The 22,921-nt window shown below is 38.5% G+C and overlaps 1 protein-coding gene across 2 annotated transcripts in view; it reads right to left on the bottom strand.

Annotated features, from left to right (window-relative positions):
* Positions 1-22,921, bottom strand: part of GABBR2 (gamma-aminobutyric acid type B receptor subunit 2) — a 457,827-nt gene that overhangs the window by 262,710 nt on the left and 172,196 nt on the right. For both annotated transcript variants that reach the window (XM_069853337.1, XM_069853338.1), the window contains exon 3: positions 14,220-14,390. In XM_069853337.1, the coding sequence (XP_069709438.1) occupies positions 14,220-14,390 (171 nt within the window). The remainder of the gene's footprint in view (positions 1-14,219; positions 14,391-22,921) is intronic.

Here is a 22,921-nt window from a genome sequence, read left to right on the forward strand (position 1 = left end):
GTGACTTTGAATTCCTTGCAAAAGATTCAAAGAGATGGGGGCAGAAAAGAGAATTTCTACTTCCTTGGTGATTTACTGAAAGAGAAGCTAAGGCAAAAATACCATCAATGGAAGAAGTAGCTTTCTGAGAGAAAGGACTGACCTCTATTTAGCCTTTGAAGTACAGGCGGTAGCACTCTAGGGTCCACAATTTGATTCAGGGATGTCAATCCTGCATCTACAGAAGCACATCTCTATAATCCCAGAGGAAGGCTTTAACTCCTTGGAAGGTGGTAGGATTTATAATATATGGAAATCTTAGGTCTGACTATTGGCTAGCTTTGCTAGTTCCTTGGATGGTGCACTGTCATCTCTGAATCTGATTTTGGGAATGCATCCAAAAATTATTTATACAGTACTCATAGAATCATAGAATTATAGAATAACCAGGTTGGAAGAGACCCACCGGATCATTGAGTCCAACCATTCCTATCAAACACTAAACCATGTCCCTTAGCACCTCATCCACCTGTGCCTTAAACACCTCCAGGGAAGGTGACTCAACCACCTCCCTGGGCAGCCTCTGCCAATGCCCAACGACCCTTTCTGTGAAGAATTTTTTCCTAATGTCCAGCCTAAATCTCCCCTGGCAGAGCTTGAGGCCATTCCCTCTTGTCCTGTCCCCTGTCATTTGAGAGAAGAGGCCAGCTCCCTCCTCTCTACAACCTCCTTTCGGGTAGTTATAGAGAGCAATGACGTCCCCCCTCAGCCTCCTCTTCTCCAGGCTAAAGAAACTCCATCATTTGTGTAAGGAGGAAGAACAAATAAACTCCATAGTTCTTGCAACTAGGGACAAGGAGCCTAAACACTTTTACAGACTCAGCTTTATGGGCCTCTTTAAAGCTTCCTCTAGTGTCAAAGCAGTTGCAAAGAGTTGTGGAGATGAAGCCAAGACAGCCACTGCAATAACATTTTTAAGCGAATTTAACTCCTAGTTAGCATGTACACAATTTAGCTTTTGACATTTATAGAAGGGTTGTCTCAAGTCCTCTTTAACTGTTTTGACTGCAGCCAAAGTTTAGAAACGTGTGCTGGAAGCAGTCATGCATTCCTTTAGCCAAGGAACACTAATATAATGTCCAAGTAGCTTTTCTGATCTTGACTTAAGAAGCAGCATTCGGCACAAAATTGTTCATAATGACGTGTATGTGCAATATCATAACAGTATGATTATTGTCGTAATATTTCAATAACTGTAATTTTGATTAACTCTGTATTTTCTAACAAGAAGAAATTTATATTTTTTATTAAATAAGTTCTCCACAAAGTGACAGAACACTGATTAAGCAAATTTTAAATCCTCACTTGCAGAAGCAGCTCATGGTTACAATTCTGTTTGATTAGATCTAGGAAAGAACAAGGAAAGGAAATTCTTGTTAAAAATGGAGCATGTCTGAAGTCCACAAGAACTTATAACTGAAAGGGATTGCCTGGTACAAGCAAACAGTTGGTACGCAGAATAAAAAAAATTCACATATGGGAAGTCTCCTCATATGCTGTAGGCTATAAAACACTTTGCAAAACCAAAGCTTAAATCTATAATAAATTACTAAAAGACACAGCTATAATGTGTCAAAGGAAAAAAGTTTAAAAGAGAGAGAATTTGCAAGTATCACCAATGTCTTAGGGTCCTGAGACAGCTGGCATCTGTTAAATTAAAATCCTAGAAATTCTAAGAAGCTTAGCACATGCAAAGTCTACCCTGTGAAGTTCTACACTTCATTTTCTGATTTCTTTTAAAAAATCATACAGACCATTCTTTATGATGATAGATTTCTTCTTGTTATTGGAATCACTTTATTGTCTGTCATCTACAACTCAAGTTGTATGCTTTCTCAAGTTTATGCTTTGTTGTCCCCAATATAACAAAATAATACACTGAAAATTATTGGTCCCAGTGCTATTCCTTTAAAAAAAAATAAAAAATCACAGCCAGCTTCTCTATCCTGAGAAGTATCCTTACAATATTATTTGTAGCACTCTTCCCTCTGGCAGCGTTCTTGAGCTGTCTTGGAACACCTTGTTTCCATCTCTGTTCCACCCAGCAGGTTACAGTACCAACCAACTAAGCATAAAACTCCACTCCTTTAGTTCTAAGAAATCAATTAGCTTACAATCTCTGAAACAATCTTCTTTTGATAAAACTATGTTGTGATTTATCTTTCCTGCCCTCTGCCTCCCTGTTTATTCTTTCCCTCAAGACTTTGCTATTCCTGCCTCCCAGCCAGACTCGGTAATCTGTGCAGCAGTCTCCAGGCTCTGCTTTGGGACCCTCTGAGGACAAGGTCCAGGATTATCAGGGTACCCCTGAGAACCCTCTGAGAAATTTGAGGGTGCCTGCTGCTCTCAGGCAAGGATGAGATAAGGGGAGCCATTACGGTAGGGTGCCAGGGAAGCTCCAGCAACTTCTAATAAGCCTTATTAGATGCCTTTGACCCAAGATGCCTGGAGTTTTTATTGCATCTGCCCCCTAATTAGGGAGGGTCAAGTACTCTTTCAGCTGGGGCTTGGGATAAGCATATATAAAAGCTAGACCCAGAGCACAGCTCTCAAAGGCAGCCAGCAGATAGAGTAGCTTCTGCAGAATGGTGTAAAGAAGGAGGAAGCAAAGAACAGCTCTGTTTAAGCCAGTACAAACAGTCTCAGATATGGTAGCGATGCACCACAGAGTAGTTTCCCAGCAGGTTTTGGAGCAGCTGACCCTGCAAGGATAGAGGCTTCAGCCCATGTAGTGCTGTGGATGGTGGATGTAGCCCTCCAAGTACCAAGCTGCACAGAGTATCCGGAGCCTGTCTCTGATGTCAAGAGAGATAGACCTCTGCCCTGCAGGAATTGTGCTGCCTTTGAAGGGCTCTGTCTCCAAGTAGAGGAGTTACAGGAGGAAATCATCAGGCTGCACAAAATCAGAAAAGATGATGGAGGGGAGAGATGAGGTCTCCTCAGAGATACTACAGTTTGAATAGCCCTGGACTCTAAAGCTGTAGTGTAGATGCAGGCAGTATCCATTCCAAGTGGGTGACCTCTAGCATGAAGAGGAAGGCTCCTACTCCACCCAAAGGCTTACAACTATGAAAGAGGTTCTCCACCCTCCAAGTTTAAGGGAAACCATGTGTGCTTTCAAGAAAAATATCTGGGTCAACTGACCCTAGATCATGCCAGACCACCAGGTTGAAGTAGCACAAAACAGTAATAAGTGGCTCCTTGCTGTGAAGAACAGAGGCACTCGTCTGGATCCGACCTGTCATCTAGGGAGGCTCGCTGCTTTCTGAGGACCTGGATCAAGGAAGTTGTGGTAAGACTGCCAAAGCTTGTCTGACCCACTGACTACTACTACTACTGTTCTTCCACATGGGTATCAATGACGTTTCCTAGAGTGTATCAAAAGTGACTGATTCACAGCTCTAGGAGGACCAATAATCAGGACAATGGGGGCCCAGTTGGTGGTGTTCTTTCCTGCTGCCAGTGAGGGGAAAGGCTGTAAGAAGAAAGAAGAGGCCAATAATCCATGTCCATGGTTGGTTGTGGAGGTAGTTTTGGCAACAAACGTTCAGTTTCTACAACTCTGGGACCCTGTTCACAGATGGTCTGCCTAGGAGTTGGGAATCCTCTGGCTAAGTGGGGGAAAGGCTGACCTGGTAAAGAGACACTCAAAACTAGGCATGACAGTGGAAAAAGCAACCAGCAACACTGTGAGGGACTGATGCACAGGGAGGGTTGATAAGCAAAGGGCCAGGAGTGATGGAATTGGGCCAACAAAATAAGTCTTAGGGCAGGATCACCTCTATCATTTGCATGTAAGTAAGGAAGAGCCTACAAGCCACCATAGTGGAGAAATCTACTAAATCCTTTCTGGGAAAACAGCTGCAGTGCTTCTCTGAAGTGCCCATACATTAATGTATATGGCAAATCTAGGACAAGGTTCTACCCCTCTGTTTTCTTCACATTTCGTATCATAATCCTATTACTTTCCCATAATCTCATGGCCTCTTAATATTTACGACTACCCAGAACAACTATGCTGAATCTAGTACTTTGGTAGTGTTCAAAGCCTCTAGAAATTCCACTGTAACTTTGACAACTTCCTTCTGTTTCACTTCTGTTTTATTGTCATCACTTTTGCAAAGAATGAAGGAAATTCACCACGGAAACACTCTTTCCTAGCAAGAAGGAATGCCTACGTCTGCTGCATGTGCCACACCCTCTTGGAGATGAACAAACTTCTTAAAATCAGATTTCTTTTTTTTCACACTCCTATCATATAAAATCTTTTCTCTGTGCTTTGAGTGATGGTCAACATGTCTCCATGAAAGTAAAGTTCCCATGCTTCCAAAGGACATGAGAACAGTAGGGAAATTTATAACCATACAGTCTGAGTCTCACTGCAAGTGGAGCTTTGGACATGCGAGCTGATTACTACACAGTGGAATGACTACTAAGCTTGGGTGCAACAGAGAAGGCAGAAATTTATGGGTGAGGACTACCCCTTCCATCACCAGCCTGCAGTTAAAAGGGAGTAAATAAAACATGAATCTGCACTGGAAGCCACACTATATGCAGATCAATCTGCCTGTGCCAGATAAATGAGCAAAGACCATCCAGCTGTTAACAGCTTGTGTTCTTATTTCTCTGGGAGTCTGCCTACTTGAGCCACATGCTATAGAGAGAGCCACATCACCAGTTCACTCAAGATCCTCTAAGCAACACTGTAGCAAAGAGAATCAGAGGATGAATGGCACTGTATTAAAGACAGGACAGACAGATGTTTTGAGGATGACTGATAATGAGGATGACTTAGATGAGTATTGTTAATCTTTACCTGGGACCCTTTCTTTCCTGCAATGTAAAGTAACAACACGAAAAGAAGGCAGAATTGTGACCATATGACACTACATGTGTTCTCCTAAATTTTGAAATCTGAAGTCCAAGAAGAATGACTGATGTCTTTCCTTAAACCCTTTTCTTAGGGGAAAAAGCTATCTCTCAGCCTGCAAAGGTTTCACTCTCCCCACATCGCACAAAAGTTTCTGGAGTCCACTGAAACTCAATCCTGAATCATCACAAAATCATCTAAAAGCAAGAATGAAGGCAGAGAAATATGGTATAAATTTTGGGGAGACACAACCAGAATTATACAGAAATAACCACAGTTCTTAGGAAAACTTCATTTTGAAAAAAAATAAATCCCGGTAAATAAATTTATCCAAGAACAGACAATAGCACTGAACAAAACACACAAGAATACTTAAAAATTACTTTCATATCCTGAGTTAATTCTAGCTTTAATCATCCATAATGAAAGTGACAGCAGAAGGACATGTTTTTTTTAAATTAAACTTAAGTAACCGCCCCAGTCCTGCACATGTTAACATCAAGCATTTTAACAGCTGCTTTATATTCTTGATTCCAGTGCTTGCAGATTTACCTTTCACAGGGAACGGATTCTGTAAAATCTGAATACTCATCTGGGAAGATTTATCATTTCAGAAGACATTCCATGACTTTTCCAGGATTTTAATTTAAACTCTTAGCAATTAAGACCAAGGCCCTGAATTTTGATAAATAGTTTCCGAAAAGGTTATTTCAGTGAAGTGATCTTATTCTATTATGATCTGGGCAATATCACATTTTCCTACTACTCATGTACATCACTTGCACAACTGTGCCCATTTTTAAATTTTATCACTGCACCATCAGTTTTAATTCGAAAATATCCTGCAATTGCCCCATGAATAGAAGATAATTAGATCAAAACTATTGTGTGTGGGTAATGCTTGCAAGTTAAATCACTGTTTAGAAGCATATTTCATCCTTGTACTTTCATTTTCTGAAAAACAAGAACTAAAGCATAGCAAAACCCAAACCAGAACTAGGACAATGCTCTGATAAAAGCAATAAATTTCAATGTGCAACGCTAACATCTGTTACAACAAGCATTGTCTTGGAATATATTTTCAATATAATCTAAATATGATTTTTCTTCTTAAGAGTCTGGATTAGTCTTGGTTTCAGAGAAAGTGGTGATTTTTATATCAGATCCACCAGGGAAGCTCTTTAACTATATGAAGTTTCTCAGCCATAAGGTATTAGAGGTACAGAAGGTATCGATCATTTCACTCTTTTATTTGTGGTGAAAAGACCAATCAATTACACATGTAAAATAAAAGATTTAAACAGGAAGGAATGGTGAACAGTTCTCTAAAAAAATTCTTGAGTTTGATTGTTCAAGGAACCTGATCTTTGACAGGGACTTATTCAGTTAATGGGAACCCTGGGTCCTCTTAGGGTGATAGTTTAGTGTGAATCTTCAGTGCAAGAGGACACAATCATATAACACCACTGCATAGCTCTAGTTCTCCATCAGGTTATATTCTAACCTCTTTTTTTGTTTTTGAAAGCTAAAAAATATATAAGGAAATGTATTAGTAAACAGAAGAAAAGGTAGAAAATATTGGATAAAATACTACTGCCGTAAGAAAACAAAAATCCTCTAGCATAAATTATGTTTGCACAACAGGCCAAAATGACACTTATGCATGCTCTTCAGAAAATTCCATCAAATGACCATCTGTATTTACATTTTTGACCATATATATGCCCAAATATCTTACTTTAAGATTCCGAAATTTCTTACTGAAAGAAATGTCTCTGTCTCTTCCATTTTAAATTACTGCAGGGATTCTTCCCCCTTAAACCACTTAGGAACACGGAAGAAGATAAAATTTATCCGTTATATGAAGTGTCCCGTGATATTCAAAGTCACTTCCAGAGACAGCCTTTGTGTGAAGATCTTAAAGCATCAACTTGGATTACAGGAAAGCATATTTACAAGGCAGAACAAGGGAGTTAATTCTTCTTTGCAAGTTCAGGAGATCTTGAGCTAAGTTGTTCCTAAGATCTTACTCTAGAAATTAGGCAAGAACCAGGAATAAGGCAATATGAAGGAAAATCACACCTATGCCTGTATTTCTGCTTTGGAGGACACTTCAAAACCACAAGGAGGACAGAATCGCCATATTTCTGTTTATCGAACTCACTGTAACTATCTTTGGTAAAAGAAGATTGGGGCTTCTAGACACTAGGAAAATAAAACAACCAACCAAACAAAAAATTATCTCTTCATAACGTATGAAGTTGGATTACATACAGGCTTTGTCTTGCTAGCATTTTTACATCATTAGTTCACAGCTTTCAAGGTGTACATCCAAGCTTGGTGAAAATTGCTTTAGTTTCTCTTTCAAACCAGTGAAAGTAAAATCAAAAATTCTTTGTTTGATACAGTATCTATTTCAGCAAATGCTTAAAGACCATTTAAGGCCACATGAAGGCATCTCAAGCATCCTCCAAACACAGGAAGAATAGACTTAGCTAATGACTGTTGAGTAAAAATGAAAAAAATTACAACTTTTGCCTCAAAAACTTCATATTGGTATTTCAAAGAAAGTCTAACAACTTATTTTAATTCCAGTTGACTTCATAAATATTAATGAGTATTAGTCAGAAGTTATCTGTTTATTTTGCCCTGACTACAGCAACTATGTTAGGAGAAGATTGCTCCTTCCCCAAAGGTAGCTGAGCACACGGAGATGGGAGAAATTCCTGGGTGGAACCAGGAAAGGAAAGACTTGGCAGACAGAGACTTTTTCATTTTCTTTAGGGAAATGAATGGAACAGAGTGCAGGGAGGAGACCGCAAGACCTTGAAAAGGAAACATTAGGAAGAGATAAGTTGAAAAAGTTATATAGTTAAAAAATTATAACAATTTCTGTTTCAGTTTTCCTGTTCTTATTCTCTTCCCTCCATGCCCTTTCCCATATTTTTCTTTTACTGCCTTCTGAGTCTCACGTTTTATCTGTTTTTCTTCTCTCAGGATTGAAGTTATAGGGGTCCTTCAAGGATTAAATCACTGAGTACTATTTAGAGCTTCCAGCTTAAACACTGCTGTTAGCTGGTAAATTTGTCTAAGCTCATTCTTGGAGAAAAAGTATTCTTTTTCTTGCTTCCATAAAAACTTTTGGCATCTGAGATGGAGAGTGGAAATCTATTCTGTCTTTCCTCAGAAGCCAAGCCTGAAAAGTCACACCTTGAAGTCTGCATAATGTGTACCTACAGCCACCAAAAACCTTGTCTCAAGCATGTTTTTTGGCTGAAATTAGAAAGTTTACCAGATATTTCATTTTTTTCCCCTGCCAGTCCCTCTCAGCCCCTCTCTATTAATTCTCTCATAGTTTCTGCTTACTCTATGAATTCTTATCAGAAATGACCACTAACTTAGATCCTAGTTTGCAGACTCGACAGTGACAGAGCAAGACTACAATAAGTAAACATCTAGATTAATAAGGTTGCTGTTCTGCTTTTTCTACAGGAATAGACTAATAACATTTTGAGAAGGCTTGTTTACTAACTGCTTTTACTTGGATCTATTTTCTTTTTTCCAGCGTTACATTTTCTGGGATGAGAACTGGAATTTATAGATACTAAACTCTTTCTAATTAGGTAAAATGGACCCTGACAACCTGCTGATTTTTGAAGTAGATGTCACTGTACAAAATGCAGTACAACCTTAAGAAATCCTGAGTGTTAATCATGTCAGCAAAAAAAAAGTGCTATGGAAAAGTGCTACTATTTTGTCCGCTTACAAGGGTTGTTCCTCTTTAATTTTCATCACCAAGGTATTTTAGGATATTAAACTCACTGAAGATTGTAATAGAGTCACAAGAGAAAATATTTTATCTTCTATTTTTCCTATTGTTAATCTATTTCATTAGCTTACTGCACACTTCTCATTTCTTCTCTCTTTTTTAAATGCCACCTACACTGATAAAATTTGATTAGGAGTTCTCAATATTTCCAGGAAGAAGCAGAGAAATCACATAAAGAGATGATTGTTAAGAATTACAGAAAAACAAAGAGTCACTTGAGATGATCGGAACTGAAATTGTTTTAAAAACAATCCCGGACATGATACTCAGTGGGAGAGAAATACATATTTTTTAAAAACCTAGAAATTTTAATATACCAGCAAATATAAAGTTAAAATGTAGTTTCACTGAATTATAACATGACAGCGGAATAACAAGATACAACTGAAGTCAGTCTAGAGGAAGGTTCCTATCACAAATCAAGGAAGCCACGATCCCTCTCAGCGTACCAGTGCAATCAAGTGCCAACTTTCAGTTTGAAACGTACTATGAATTAAAAAACATGTATAGATAAAATGAGCAATATGCGGGAAAGAACACAAAGCAAGGTAAACTAGAATTACTGGATAGCATTCCTTGAAAACTAGTACATGACTGCACATTTTTCTGTTTCACAGTCACAGGCCTTTACATCTTCTACAATATTGGTGGCTCCCCAGAGTTTTAAGTTATTGACAGTTAAGTATGACTTCATTCTCATGACTCTTCCCAGTCAAACATGGAACAAAGCAAACAGCCCACAGGACTGTCACTTGGTTTGCCTAATTCAAAATAAAATCCCAAACAAGTAGTGCTAGACAGCAGCAAAATTGGCACCAGTTGCCACATAATCTCCAGTCAGCTGAAAGTTCTCTTGGGAACTGGAAAGGCAACATGGTCACGATTTTTCTCAGAACTGTGTGTGCAACAGCTGTTATTCTTCAGGGATGATAAACATTAAAGCTAGCCATGCCCTGAGCAGCAGGCTAGACCAGATAACCTGCTGAGGTCTCTTCCAACCTAAATTATCCTATGATTATATGCCATGGCAAACACTTAAAACTGAAAATCCTGAAAATATTTTGTAACCTCATTTATAAACCTTTGCCACAGAGCTATTAACTTTTGAAGCAGAATCTTCTCCCTGGGGATAAGAACAGGGCAGGAATCCACAAAATCTAGGACACAGAAGCACAATGGGTATGAACTTGCCCTAGTTAAGCAACAGAACTGATGAAGTTTGTATATTATCCGTATACCAAGACGACTTATGCTTTTTAAACATTTCTGGTTGTACAAACCTGAATAACTTACAAAGGATACTAATAGTGAGCTTTGCTATTGGCAGCCATAGAATTCAGGTCACTTGAAATGTCACAATCCTTGGGATCCAAGCAATGCCAAGAAAGGAAGCCTCAACCCACGCTAGCAGTATCAGATACATAGATAACATTGCACATGTGCTTCAAGGACTGAAATCAAGCTGGCATAAACTTCTTCTTTCTCTCTGCCTACTTTTTCTCTCTTTATGTGACCTGGAGAATAAAGATGTAACTTATTTTTATGAGAACGAGAAATTTTTCTGCAAAGTAAAATGCAAAGGGAGAGTTAATGCAAAGTCTCTGCAGAAAGGGTATCTTATGGAAATGGCCGAAATAAAAGCAAGAGACCTGAAATAAAAGCAAGAGAATTGTAATTTTGGTTCCAGAGATAAATTGGAGTAACACTGATAATCTAAGCTATTGAGACAACTGCCTCGTTATAAGGCAAGGTAAACCAACAAACAGGTTTATGGCTTTCAGGAGCATCTAACTTGCGGACAAATTAAGTGAGCTTAATTATCAGGATATAAGATCACTGTGCAAATTGCAAAGAGACAGGAGACAGTGATCTAACTGAAGAAAATAGTGATCAACCCAGAAAAATGGACCTTAGATCATTGAATCACAGATTCACAGAATGGTTTGTGTTGGAAGGGACTTCAAAGATCATCTAGTTCCAACCCACCTGCCATGGGCAGGGACACGTCCCAGTAGACCAGGCTGCTCAAGGCCCCATCCAACCTGTCCTTGAATGTTTCCAGGGAGGGGTCATCCACAACACCCCTGGGCAACCTGTTCCTGTACCTCACCACCCTCATTGAGAAGCATTTCTATCTAATGTCCAGTCTAAATCTTCCCCCTTCCAATTTAAAGCCCAGCCCTTGTAACAAAGACCTCCCCAGTTTTCTTGTAGGCCCTTTTCACATACTGGAATACTGCTCTCTGGAGCCTTCAATTCTCCAGGCTGAACAACCCCAACTCCCTCAGCCCCTCCTTAGAACAGAGGTGCTCCAGCCCTCTGATCACCTTTGTACCCCTCGTCTGGACCCATTCCAACATTTCTATATCCTTCTGTTGGGGATTCCAGAACTGTACACAGCACTCCAGGTGGGGTCTCACAAGAGTGGAGCAGAAGGGCAGAATGACCTCCCTCGATCTGCTGGCCATGATTCCTTTGAGGCAGCCCAGGATACGGTTGGCCTTCAGGGCTGTGAGTGCACATTGCTGACTCATGTTGAGCTTCTCATCAATGAGCACCCCCATGTCTTCTCCTCAGGGCTGCTTTCAATCAAGTTGCTCCCCATCCTGTATTGAAACCACAGATTACCCCAACTCAGGGAAAATTACAGTGGATGTATAGACATAAATCAGCACCCGGAGTTCACTAACAAGCCTTAATGGTTCTTCCTCTGGGACCTCCACCCACACCTTTAGTCTTGTATCTTCAGTCTTTGCCACGGACCTCCCCAGCAATCACAAGACCAACCCATGGATTGGCTTCCCAGTTTGGCCTTGGACTTGACTTACTGACATGGACTTCCCTGCCCAATGGTCTTTGCCCTTAGCTGAGCCTGGCCTTGACCTCTGGGCCTGCCCTTCTCCTTCGCAGTGGAACCCGGCTTTGCCTGGCCACCTTGAGTTCTCCCTCTCTACTGCTGGTGGCTGCCATTCCTCACGGCTCCTGGACAGCCTATTATTTCCTGCAATTCTTCCTGTGCTTCCAGTGTCTGAACACTGAAGAGAAGAGAAAGGAGAAACTCTGCACAGAGTTAAGAAAGGAAGGATGGAGCTCTAATAATTTCAAAGATCCAGTAGTCAATACGCTCTCCAAAAATCACCTGAATTCCAGGAATTTTTAACTGGATTTTTCACTACTTGAACACTTTAATGAATCACGTTATCTTGACTTTGCAGTCGGACACAGAGGGAAGTTGCCTTTCAAGAGGAATGGAAAGACTTTGAACTCAGGTGCCGCATTCTAGCAAACCCTAGAAAGCTGCAGTATTTAACATTTCTTAAGTGACCAGGACAGACATGAAAACCGTTCCTCTGACCCAAAGGAACACCTATGTTGTGTTTGTTTATTCATATCTTAACAAAACCTCCACCATGAAGGTTCAACAACCTAGCCAGTCAATTCCACTTGCTTCCACTTCTCAACTTTCCCATAAAACAAGCTTCTGGATTACTTAACATTTTTATCAACTTCACTGATTTATTTCCTTCTTGAAGATGATACTAGACCTGGTATTCCAACTTGCATCTAATTAGCACCAAGCAGAGTTGAAGTTAACTCTGTGTGTCTTAAGTGTCAATATTGCATTACATTAAAGGTGGTGAAATAGGAGCCATTTTCTTACTTTCTACTTTTTAAAGTAGGTCAAGCAGTTTGACATTTTTGATCCTTACCCAGTTTGTAGTTCATAGTAGTGTTTCCCTTATATTTCTTTGGAGATCTGCTGCCTAGATAGCCATTCTTCATTAATATAGCTGATTATTTTGCACTTTTTCACTTACATACTATTTGTATTAAAAGCTTTCTCTACTTGTCAGCATCATTCTGAAACCTAACCCTGTCATCTGCAAAGTCCTTGCAGTTTTTCCCAAGTGGCTATCAAATGCAGATTTAATAAACATTTTCTCTATCCCACTATTTAGAAAAAAAATGTTACCTCTTTTAGAGAAAACCACTTGAGAGAATCCTATCCTTCCTGTTTGGCAGTGAACCACTGACAACTACTCATTGGAATTATAATTCCAAGCCAGAGACAGATAAAATGTATCATACGTTTTGGTTACCTCTTGCATCAGCATTCATTTTAAAAATAAATATTCAGGTAATCTGATGTCAATTAACCTTGGTGGCAGGAACATTGGTTAGACGACTGTTTTTACAATATTTTCATCAAGATCAAGTTTTCTACTTCTCTTTAGGAACCTCTTTAATATTTTTATAAGTCATAAAACATCATACTTATCAACTAACCCATCTCCTTGAGACCTATTATCTTGTCATAGAAGGAGATTAGATTGCTTTACATGATTTATTCTTTGCAAATTCATTTTGGCCATTGTTTAGCATATTTTTATCTTCTGGGTGATTCCAAACAGATTATCTGCTCAAGTGTCTTTCCAGGAATTAAATTTAGGCTGAGTGGTCTATAATTCCCTGGGCATTTATGGTTTTGTTGGGAAGAGAGACACAAAGGTTTCTTCCCTCCCCCTACAATTAATTTACTTTTTATCCTTAATTCTCAAAACTCATAAGGGAAGACTCTAAGATTTCTTAAGTACTCCATAGTGAATTAATTGTGTCAGACAATTTGAAAATATCTGACTCATCTAAGCAGAATCTAACCTGTTGTTACCTCTCTTCACTAGTTTTAATTATGCTAGCCTTCAGAACAAAGTCAGCCTTTTTTTTTAATGAATGCTGAGGAAGGAAAAAAAATCCCTAATCATGAAACTGGCATGCCTCTAAAATTTTGCCTCTGTCAATTAAAGGCCAACTCTTTTGCTTGCCTTGCTGTGATTAATTACTTACAGGATGTTTTCTTTTAACTGCTGCATTGTAAAAATCACGCTTAAGGCACTTGGCCCATACTTTATTGCAATTTCTATGACCACAATATTGCTCAGGGTTAAACTCAGTAGTTTCAGAGGGTGCATGGTATGAGATCTTATCATTTCTGGGGCTTCAGTAATTTCTATCTCAGTAAAATCCTCCAATATTTTCAGCCACAGACTTAGCAGATCTTGCCCCTCAATGTTCAGACTGATCAGACTGATGCTCATAATAAACCCAAGCACATGAGGAACACAATGAAATTAGATTTATTCTCTCTTTTAAGTGAATCAGTGTCAGGGTAAGAACCTCCTTCAAGATCATACATTTTAGTAGGATTTTTTTTTTTTTTTGCACTTGGTTGCAATGATTTTGGTGCAAAAAAACAGTCAAGAGAAAGGGTGAGATGTTTTCACCATAGACAGTCAAATAAGTCCCAGAAGGGAATTAAGTTTATTCAATACAGCAAATATGACCTAGGAAGGCAAAGCCAAACACGACTGAAGCAGTGGGTCTGTTTAATTTTTTTCTAATTGCAATTAATGGAGGAACTAACTCCTTGTAATTCTAATATTAGTATACCACTTTGTGTGCTGGAAATTATGCAAATCTTACCTCAGAGAACCTTTGTACATCCTGGGTTAAAGTTCCTACTCTCTTCCACTGAAAATATTTAAGTAACTTCAAAATTGCTGGATTCACTGCATTATCAGATGGCACGGTCCGGAAGAAATAAGGATATTTTTTCTTATCAGCCAACTCTGGGGTTGTTGCTGCAAACGAAAGCTGAAAAAAATCAAACAACAAAAAAAAGAAAGTCATGTAGCAGCCAGAAGAAAAACTTCATTCTTCTCAGTTTAACAAGACATGATCCATAGATTGTGTTCGTGTAGGGAATTTTCATCATCATACAGCTTGAAATTCCTACCAGCATCATATACTTCTAAAGGGATTTTTTAAATACATTAGTTCCATAAACCACCTGCTACAAAATTAAACTAGGCAATCTTCAAAGTCAGTGGTGTAAAATCCTCTGTTTGAGATCATGCATCTTGCACACTGCACAGAGGAAGAAGCTCTAAGGAAGTAAATCTCTATGATGAATTCCCCATCAACTTCCTTCTATGTTCTCTTCTCAAAAGTGGAGAATTGTTCCAAGGGGACATTCTCAATCTTTTATGTATCTTTAAATTAGAGGGTAAACCTCTAGTAACACCTCTTCCTATGTTCAGATAATAGAAAAGGTACCAGAAACAGAGAGAATAATTATGCAGCTCAAAAGTTTATCTGGCTCCCTGAATCAGGTCCCTGTGACCTGTTACCAAAGGTGACTCAGTGGCTAATTCTACACACCTGAAGACACCAGAATTTGAATGAGAGGAAACCTGTTAACACAAAAAACCCCCAGAAATCAGAAAACGTCACTGAATTCTTTTGCCCAAGCCAAAAGCAGCATATTTTTGTAAATTATTTTCAGGTAATGTTATGAAGGGAATGCCTTTGTCAAAATACTCCAAATCCAGAGAAACTTCTTGTTATTTCCTCTACCATTTTTTCGCTTGCTAGGAATGTGTTTCTCAAGCTTTTTTTTTCAGCCATGCATAGCAGTTGAGGATTTTTCAAAGTACCAGTGTAATGTAAATTGGTTTGACTCTTGAAAAATAATCTCCCTAATATAGTTATGTTAAGTCTTCGAAACTCAATGAAGAGTCAGGAAGTGCGGGTGAATTCAAGCCTATACAAGTACATCCAACCATACTATTAAGTTTACACTTTCTCCAATCAAGCATTTAGCATATTTTGGATGGAAACCCTGTTTTGAAATTCAGAACAGACAGCATCTGAAATAAGAGATCAATCTATTTCTTCATATTTATAAAACCTAGATTTAGCTTGGCAGAGCAGAGGCAGGCTATCTTCTCTGATTTTAGATTCACAAAGAACAAACTGCATTGTTATAACCTCCTAAATCTGAATAGAGTTTATTTCCCTTGATTAAACTAAATAAAAGCTTTGAAATCCAAACAACTTCAAGTGTGTATAACCAGACAGTTTACACTCCACCACTCAAAAAGAGAAGGTTCTTTCTCTTCACATGTTACTAGCTAGATGAGATCCTCCTGCCCTGTAAGTCTAAGGTAAAATATTTTTAATATCACAACTGGTCTTTTATTAGATTTTATTTAAAATACACTTTGAGATACTGTGATATTGTGGTTTTGATTTTGCAAAACAACATTGCTTGGCTCACTTAGAACCTCATAACATTTAGCAATTAGCAGTGACTTTGCAAAGAGCTGATTTCAAGGGAAAAAGTATGAAGGTCTGCCAGGCAGACCTACCCAACTTCTCTGTCTTGCCTAGTAATGCTGAACATTATGCATCCACTGCACAATGGAAGTGGAAATAAGGACCTCTATCTCAGACTGAAAGAGAGAGAAAATTTGAATTTAGAAATCCAGCATGAGGAGGAATGCCTCTCAGAAACCTGGCTGCTTCAGCCTGGTGACTGCAAAGGACTTGCTTTTCGAGTTATTATGAGTTTGGATCGAATGTAATTTGATTGATCCTTAAGAAAAAGAAGTAAAGAGCAACGGCTGAAGTAACAGTAGTGACAAGCATCACCGTCAAGGTTCACCTAACTCTGGTTCACAGGTTGAATAGTAAATTTTTCTGATTAAATTACAAAAAGCCTTAGTATTAAGGAGTATCTCTATAGCTGTGAGATGGCTTTAGGGCAAAGATCTGTGATGTAAGCAAGACAACTCAGATCCATCCTTTGACATTTTAGTAACTTAAACAAAGAGCCTAAATTAGTATCCTAATAGCCCAAATTTCCTTGGGAAACAATGAAGCAAACACTTCGCTCTCTTTGTTGATTAAAGAAAGATGAAAAAGACTCATAATTTAGATTTCTCAGCCATGTGAAGTCAGATGAGATTAAAACAAGTTTATGTGTAATACTGATGACACCTGAATCACAAGGGAACATTAATCTTCATTTTCTTTTAGAAGAAAGTTTTTATTAAAATATAGAACAGGAAAATGCCTTGCTCAAACAACTCTTGGACTATAGGGTATGTTCAGAGGCCTTTCTTTCATGCATCACATATACCACTGGCTGGTCTCATTCATATCACTTCGCCATTTTAACAAGACACTCGTGAGAGATGGATGAATAACCTGAAATAGCGTTAAAGGATTTTCACCAGACAGTGGGTGATTCTAGGCCTGCTTGATCCACAACCTAGAGTTGGGCCACCACCTCAGTGAGTGGCAAAGGCCCCCACAAAATCCTCATCTATATATATATTTTTACACATTTCCTCATAAAACCAATAGTTTAGTAAAAGTTCTGCTGCCTTAACATCACAATTAAGTCTTCTGACATTCTAAAACGAAAGACTTCATTTAACAGCTAAAATGCACTGTTTCTGACTTTTAAACTATTCTTATTGTGTGATCACTATAGAAATGGATTACAGTTAGAAAAGTTTTATCAGAATGAATTTTGTCTGCATGCTTAAAAAAACCAATAACAAGAATACCCTAGAAATCATTCAAGTTAGGAGTCAGTAGGAAAGGACTCAGCAAAAGACCTTTCAAGCATGACACCTGATTTACTTATATGATTAGCGTACTATGGAGTTCTCCCTGTCATATACCCCACAGACCACGGGGGAGCAAAAGCACAGCTAACTAGTACGGTCCACACAGGGTTTCTGCAAGCCAGTATCTCAGACAAAGTCCTCACTGCACTGAAGTCAGCGCCAAACTTTCCTCAGAGCCCAGATTTCAAGCCTATGATCCGAGTACCTGGAAATCAGATTTAGAGAGTTTTAACCACACCACTGAAATTGTAACTCTGTAGGTCATCCTGATGTTTTGCAGTATGCCTAAACTCAGACGTGTTGTCATGCAGATTCTTCGGTTTGGAAGATAAATACAGGGCTGCTCAAGAGCAAGCCAAGCAGTTGTGCTTCAATACTAGCAATGAAGGAGCTATGACTTTACCTTACCCTTTGAATAGAAAGGAAGCAATGAATAACAGTTCTGGAACAGATCCAAAGCGAAATACTTCAAGAAACAGCGTGAAAGAGAAAAACAGCAAAGCATTAAAGATGATGCAGAATGGACTTGATAGCGCTATGTGTGCAAAACGGTGTCTTACAATAAAGACTTCTGAGATCATAAAATGTAGGAAATTTTTATACCTTAAACCAAAAGCTTGGAATTTATCCAAAACTGAAAAAGCCAGTGATACAAAACTTACATTCAGATTAAAATAAAACCAAAAAAACCCCAAACATTATTCAAGGTGGGTGGAAATTTGTCTTCACACTGAGAGTGAAAATAGAATTTGATAATGTAGAGTATGGGAGAAGAGAAAATGTTATACAATTGTTATGAGAAATACTTCAGCCTAATATGACAGATGGCCAGGTTAAGGACTTAGCTGAAACACTGAAAAAAATATGGAAGAATTTTATTAAGGAGGTGTTTGAGTCAGGCATATGTTTTAATAAACTAAATCTTCTCAAAAAATACAATACTTTTTGAAACAAGAAAACAATAGCTTTGTTGAAAATTCTTACAGTTTCACAGAAGGGTTGTGATAACACTAGATAAAGGTAAGAAATGTTGAAACAAAGAGCAGAAAGGAACACTTCTGCACAAGGGGAGTAGAAGGCAGCTCTATAACACTTTATGAAATGGAATGAGGCATGGTTGATTAAACTAAGAACATCAAACTAAACTGCTTTCAAGTTAAAGCAAGTATGTTCCCACTTCACTGAAGTAAGTCTTTTTCCTTTCATTTCCCTCTCCCCTTTCTCTGTGAGTTTGAGGGGGAAGGATTTTGGAGGCTCAACTACAAGGCTTCAGCTGCTGAGTTTGGCTGGGTGGACCTAAATCATGGCAATCATCTAATCAACTTTGATGGATGATTTAGAGAAAAGGTATGTGGAAATAAGATTGCGAAGATGGTCGCAAACACCTATAACTTTGGGAAATATTTCAGCATAAGAAGTGCAGCAATTTTGTTGTCAGAAGCATTGGATAGATCTTTGAAGCATGGGAAAGCAACACACAGTAATAAAGATGAAGAAACAATGCTAAAGTTTCTTGTAAATTTGCCTGCATGGGTACTGGAGATGAGAGAGTAAATACACTGGACTGGTAAGGGAGCTGGTTCTGAATCAGGTCTAGAAATCAAAGTGGCAATCTTCCCTACTAACTGTATCCTAATCCTGATCTCCAAATAGCACAGGTGATGCAATGACATAAGTTAATGGAAGAAAGGAGGGGAACTGAATAAAAAAATATTAACATAAAATTATGCTCCTACAGCACTGATAAACCATCTATATCTTTACTTGTCATAAATACTCTTAAATATTTATTTGAATGAAAGTTCTGGAGACACCATCATACTCACATTCAGAGGATTTTATGGGATTGGACAAATTCAGTACTATAACAAATGAAACTAACGAACATTAAAAGAATGTTCAGCATGGGTTTTCATTATGAAAGTTGCAAGAGTAAAATAAAAGTCTAGGAGAATATATATGATGGCTCACTAGCTGGTAAATGGGCAGGACACCTCATCCAAATGGGAACATTAAAATACACATTGTATTAAACACACTGGACAAGAATGGATCTCATGGACAAACATCCCCTTCATCATCCATAACATATTACCCATCTGATTAGAGCTACTGTTCCTTTTAAAATCAGATGTTTTGCCAAATACTCCTGCCCAATATCATCTGCTGCTACCTTCATTAATTCTGTGTCTGAAATTGCTTCCACTGACTGCCTTTTGGCACCTGGGAGTTTCCAGAAAAAGAACTTCCAGCTGGTCCCAAGGTTGGAATGAACCCGCCTCCATGCTGATGGCATTCCAGTGAATTAATCCAATCACAATAAGATTGATATTCAGCTGCATGCTGCTCTGGAGACATTTCAGGAAGCAATTTTGCCTTCTAAATGAATCAATATTTTTGAGGATAGAAACTGGTTTAGATAAAATAAAATCCATATGAGAAGTACTTTAGTTGAAAGATGCATGCCTATAGGCTAAAGAAAAAGGAGCACTCAGTCCTATTTGCTTCCTCCTTGGGTAGCCTGACCTACTCCCTAACAATTTGGTAGGAATTGCAGCTGTCTGAATGCAAGAAATCAGATCAGACAATAAAGTTTGGTCTTTTTGGTGTTAAAATATTCTACTTCCACAAAGTCTGTGAATTATGTTGAGGAATAGTAACTGATTTGATACTCAGTGGAGAGGTTCTTTTTGTCTTCAAGTAATGGAGAGGATATACAGCAACTGAAAATTGTAGCAGATCTGCTGAAAAAAAAATTAAGGAAACAATCTAGACAGTAGCATTACTGTTTCACTTGCCTCTTGAGCTGAAAGATTAAAACTTCCACCCATCTGTTCACAACAGCCAGAGCCTATTTAAGAACTTTGGAGAAAAGAATACGTTAAAGGAATTCCTAGAACAATGTTGCAGGTGAACAGAAAATAGAGAAGTTATAGAGTTCAGAGCACAATAAAATTACAGATCAAATCCATATCCAAGTAATGGCATCCAATGTAAATCCTAATAAATACTGGCTAACAAACTTAATTCACCTTACTTCTGAGATGGGCCAAGGAAGTATATCACAGAGGTGTGGACAGTGTCCCCCAATTCCACAGTCAACAGGATAACCAATCAAGTTGACAAAGGCTTTGTGATTTATACAGAATTTCAGTAAGTAGCCAGCTGAATATGAGGCAGAATAATCTCAAACGGATTACTGCATCCAAAAGTCAAAATTCAGCATTAGGCTTAACTTGAATCTTCCACCTGTAAAGGAAAATAAACAACTTCTCTCCCCTTTTTATTGCATATTCCTTCCAACTATTCACTTGAAAAGGCCTATCACAGTTTGAAGCAGATCTCAAAAAAAATTGTTCTAAGGAAATAAATCTGCCAATCATGAATTGTTTTGTCTACTCTTTAGAAAATATTTTCAGGTATATATTATGCAGAAATCATTTACACCTAACACAGGCTTTTTGCTTACTGCTACAGGTTGACCAGACCATTGAATTGAAATGGCAGATCTACAGAAGTTGCCGGAAAATTTGTTTTCATTCCCAAACATAATAAAAGACAATCTTTTGAGCATTCTCATAAATAAAAATGCATTCTGAAAGAGGGTTGTATTTCTTTGTCTGCCACACTCAGTTGCTTACATTTGGCTACTGGCCTGGATTATAACAGAATTCAGCTTCAAATCTCTGCTCTGCTTCAGTCACAGCATTATTATTTATCCCAAATGAAGCAGAATCTCTTACGTGCATATTCTAGCTTCCCACCTAGCTTGTCTTTTGCCTGTAACAAAATATTTTAACAATATAGTGAATACCAAAAACTTTGTAAAATATTTCATTTCAATAAAACAGGCTATATTGCCATAAATTATTAAAAAAAAAAAGAAGAAAACCAAATACTTTCCAGACCTATTCAGAACAGCGTATTTCTGGCTGGCTGTCCAAAACTATTATCATTCTATTAGTGTTTGTTTGTCAGACTTCATTCAGCTAACATATGTTAAAACTACAGCTGTTCTGACTGCATTTGGATTTTAAATAAGATATCTCTTTTCTTATTTTCCCCCCTCTAAATGATGAAAAGTAGGGAAAACTTCCAACACAAAGATACCTTCACTGTGCAATAAGGGGGGTTCTTGTTCCTGTGAGCAAATTGACCTTGCAATGTTGCTTGAAACATGGAGAAGGACCATTGATGAAACTTAAGACGAGAATTCACTAGTTCTTTTGTGGGATGGACACCACCCTGATACAGTCCCAATTCTGTACTTTCCATCTTTTATTTCTTTTTCTACAAATATGGCATCTCAAGAAATAAAAGCACACTGTGTTGTCTCACAACTCGGTGATATCCTTACAGAAATATCTTTTGCACAGCCATAAGTCAGGAATTAGTGTTCCATTTATTTCTTCATTCTCTGGTTTCAAACCAAAACAACAAATCCCAGGTTTTTCAAGCCAAAACAAGCCATAACCTCGCTACACAACGTAGTGATACATAAGGAAGCTCTTTACAAGGAGCAGCATAATGCAGAGATGCCTTATCAGGTTCTGGGATTGATACCATGACACGAATTCCGCACTCTGCCTTGGCTAAGTTGCCTTTTCTTTCAGCTCTGTAACTTTTCCGGTATCTCAGCACTGCCTGCTGCAGCCACACTCTGCCAGAAGTACTTAGAGAGTAGTCCGACATAACTCACTTGAAACTACACCTTGTCAGGGAACTTGCTTTGCCAACAGACACTGCCAGCAAAATAAGTACTACTGGCCTAGCAGCAACTTGGGCTACCCTGCTACTAAAAACCTTCAGCAGAAACACCAGTCGCAACTATGATTATAATATAATTGGCAGTAAGATGTCAAATGTGTCATTAATTCTCTTCTAAGAAACAACCAAGATCACATGTACTTTATGGTTTTCTTTATCTGCAGTCAATACAGATTTTAGCGAGATGCTCTAGATACAAAGCTACACGTACATGCAGCTAAGAAATGTTCATGCAAATATATTCAGGCAATGCACTATAAATTACAGAACTATCTGTCAGCTAAAAGCTGTATTCTGTAGTTTCTAATCTATGAGTGGCTGTAAAAAATATTTCAGGAGGCATAGAATCATAGAATAGTTAGGGTTGGAAGGGACCTTAAAGATCATCTAGTTCCAAACACGCTGCCATGGGCAGGGACACCTTCCACCCCCCACCACATTGCTCAGAGCCTCATCCCACCTGGCCTTGAACACCCCCAGGGATGGGGCAGCCACAACTTCCCCTAGCAACCTGTTCCAGTGTCTCACCACTCTCATAGTGATTGTAATCTATTTCTTTTTAAGTAAAAAATGGCAAACGTGTTGGTCCAAGTGCAGTCACAAAATAAAAATCCCTTCTCCAATGTCACTGAAGTAGTGGAAGAAAGCATAAGTTCTTCCTCCCAGTGCCTCCAGGACATTGTTGCCCGAGTAACCCTCAATGTGTTTTTCTCAATATCTATGCCTTGCAGGCCACTTCAGCAGTTGCTATTAATTTAATAAGCGTTTCTTTATGTCTGCATTTGATTTTAAGTACAGCAGTTGCCCCTGGTCTTAGAATGCATGCTGGGTAGAAAGCATTAACATTATCTACACCATTTAAGATTATGCACACATCAATTAGATCTCTCAACCATTTTCCTTAGTTGCTGCCATCATCCTAGTTCCTGCAGGCTGAAA

This window comes from Phaenicophaeus curvirostris, chromosome 3 (genome assembly GCF_032191515.1).
Source record: "Phaenicophaeus curvirostris isolate KB17595 chromosome 3, BPBGC_Pcur_1.0, whole genome shotgun sequence".
Taxonomy (NCBI): domain Eukaryota; kingdom Metazoa; phylum Chordata; class Aves; order Cuculiformes; family Cuculidae; genus Phaenicophaeus; species Phaenicophaeus curvirostris.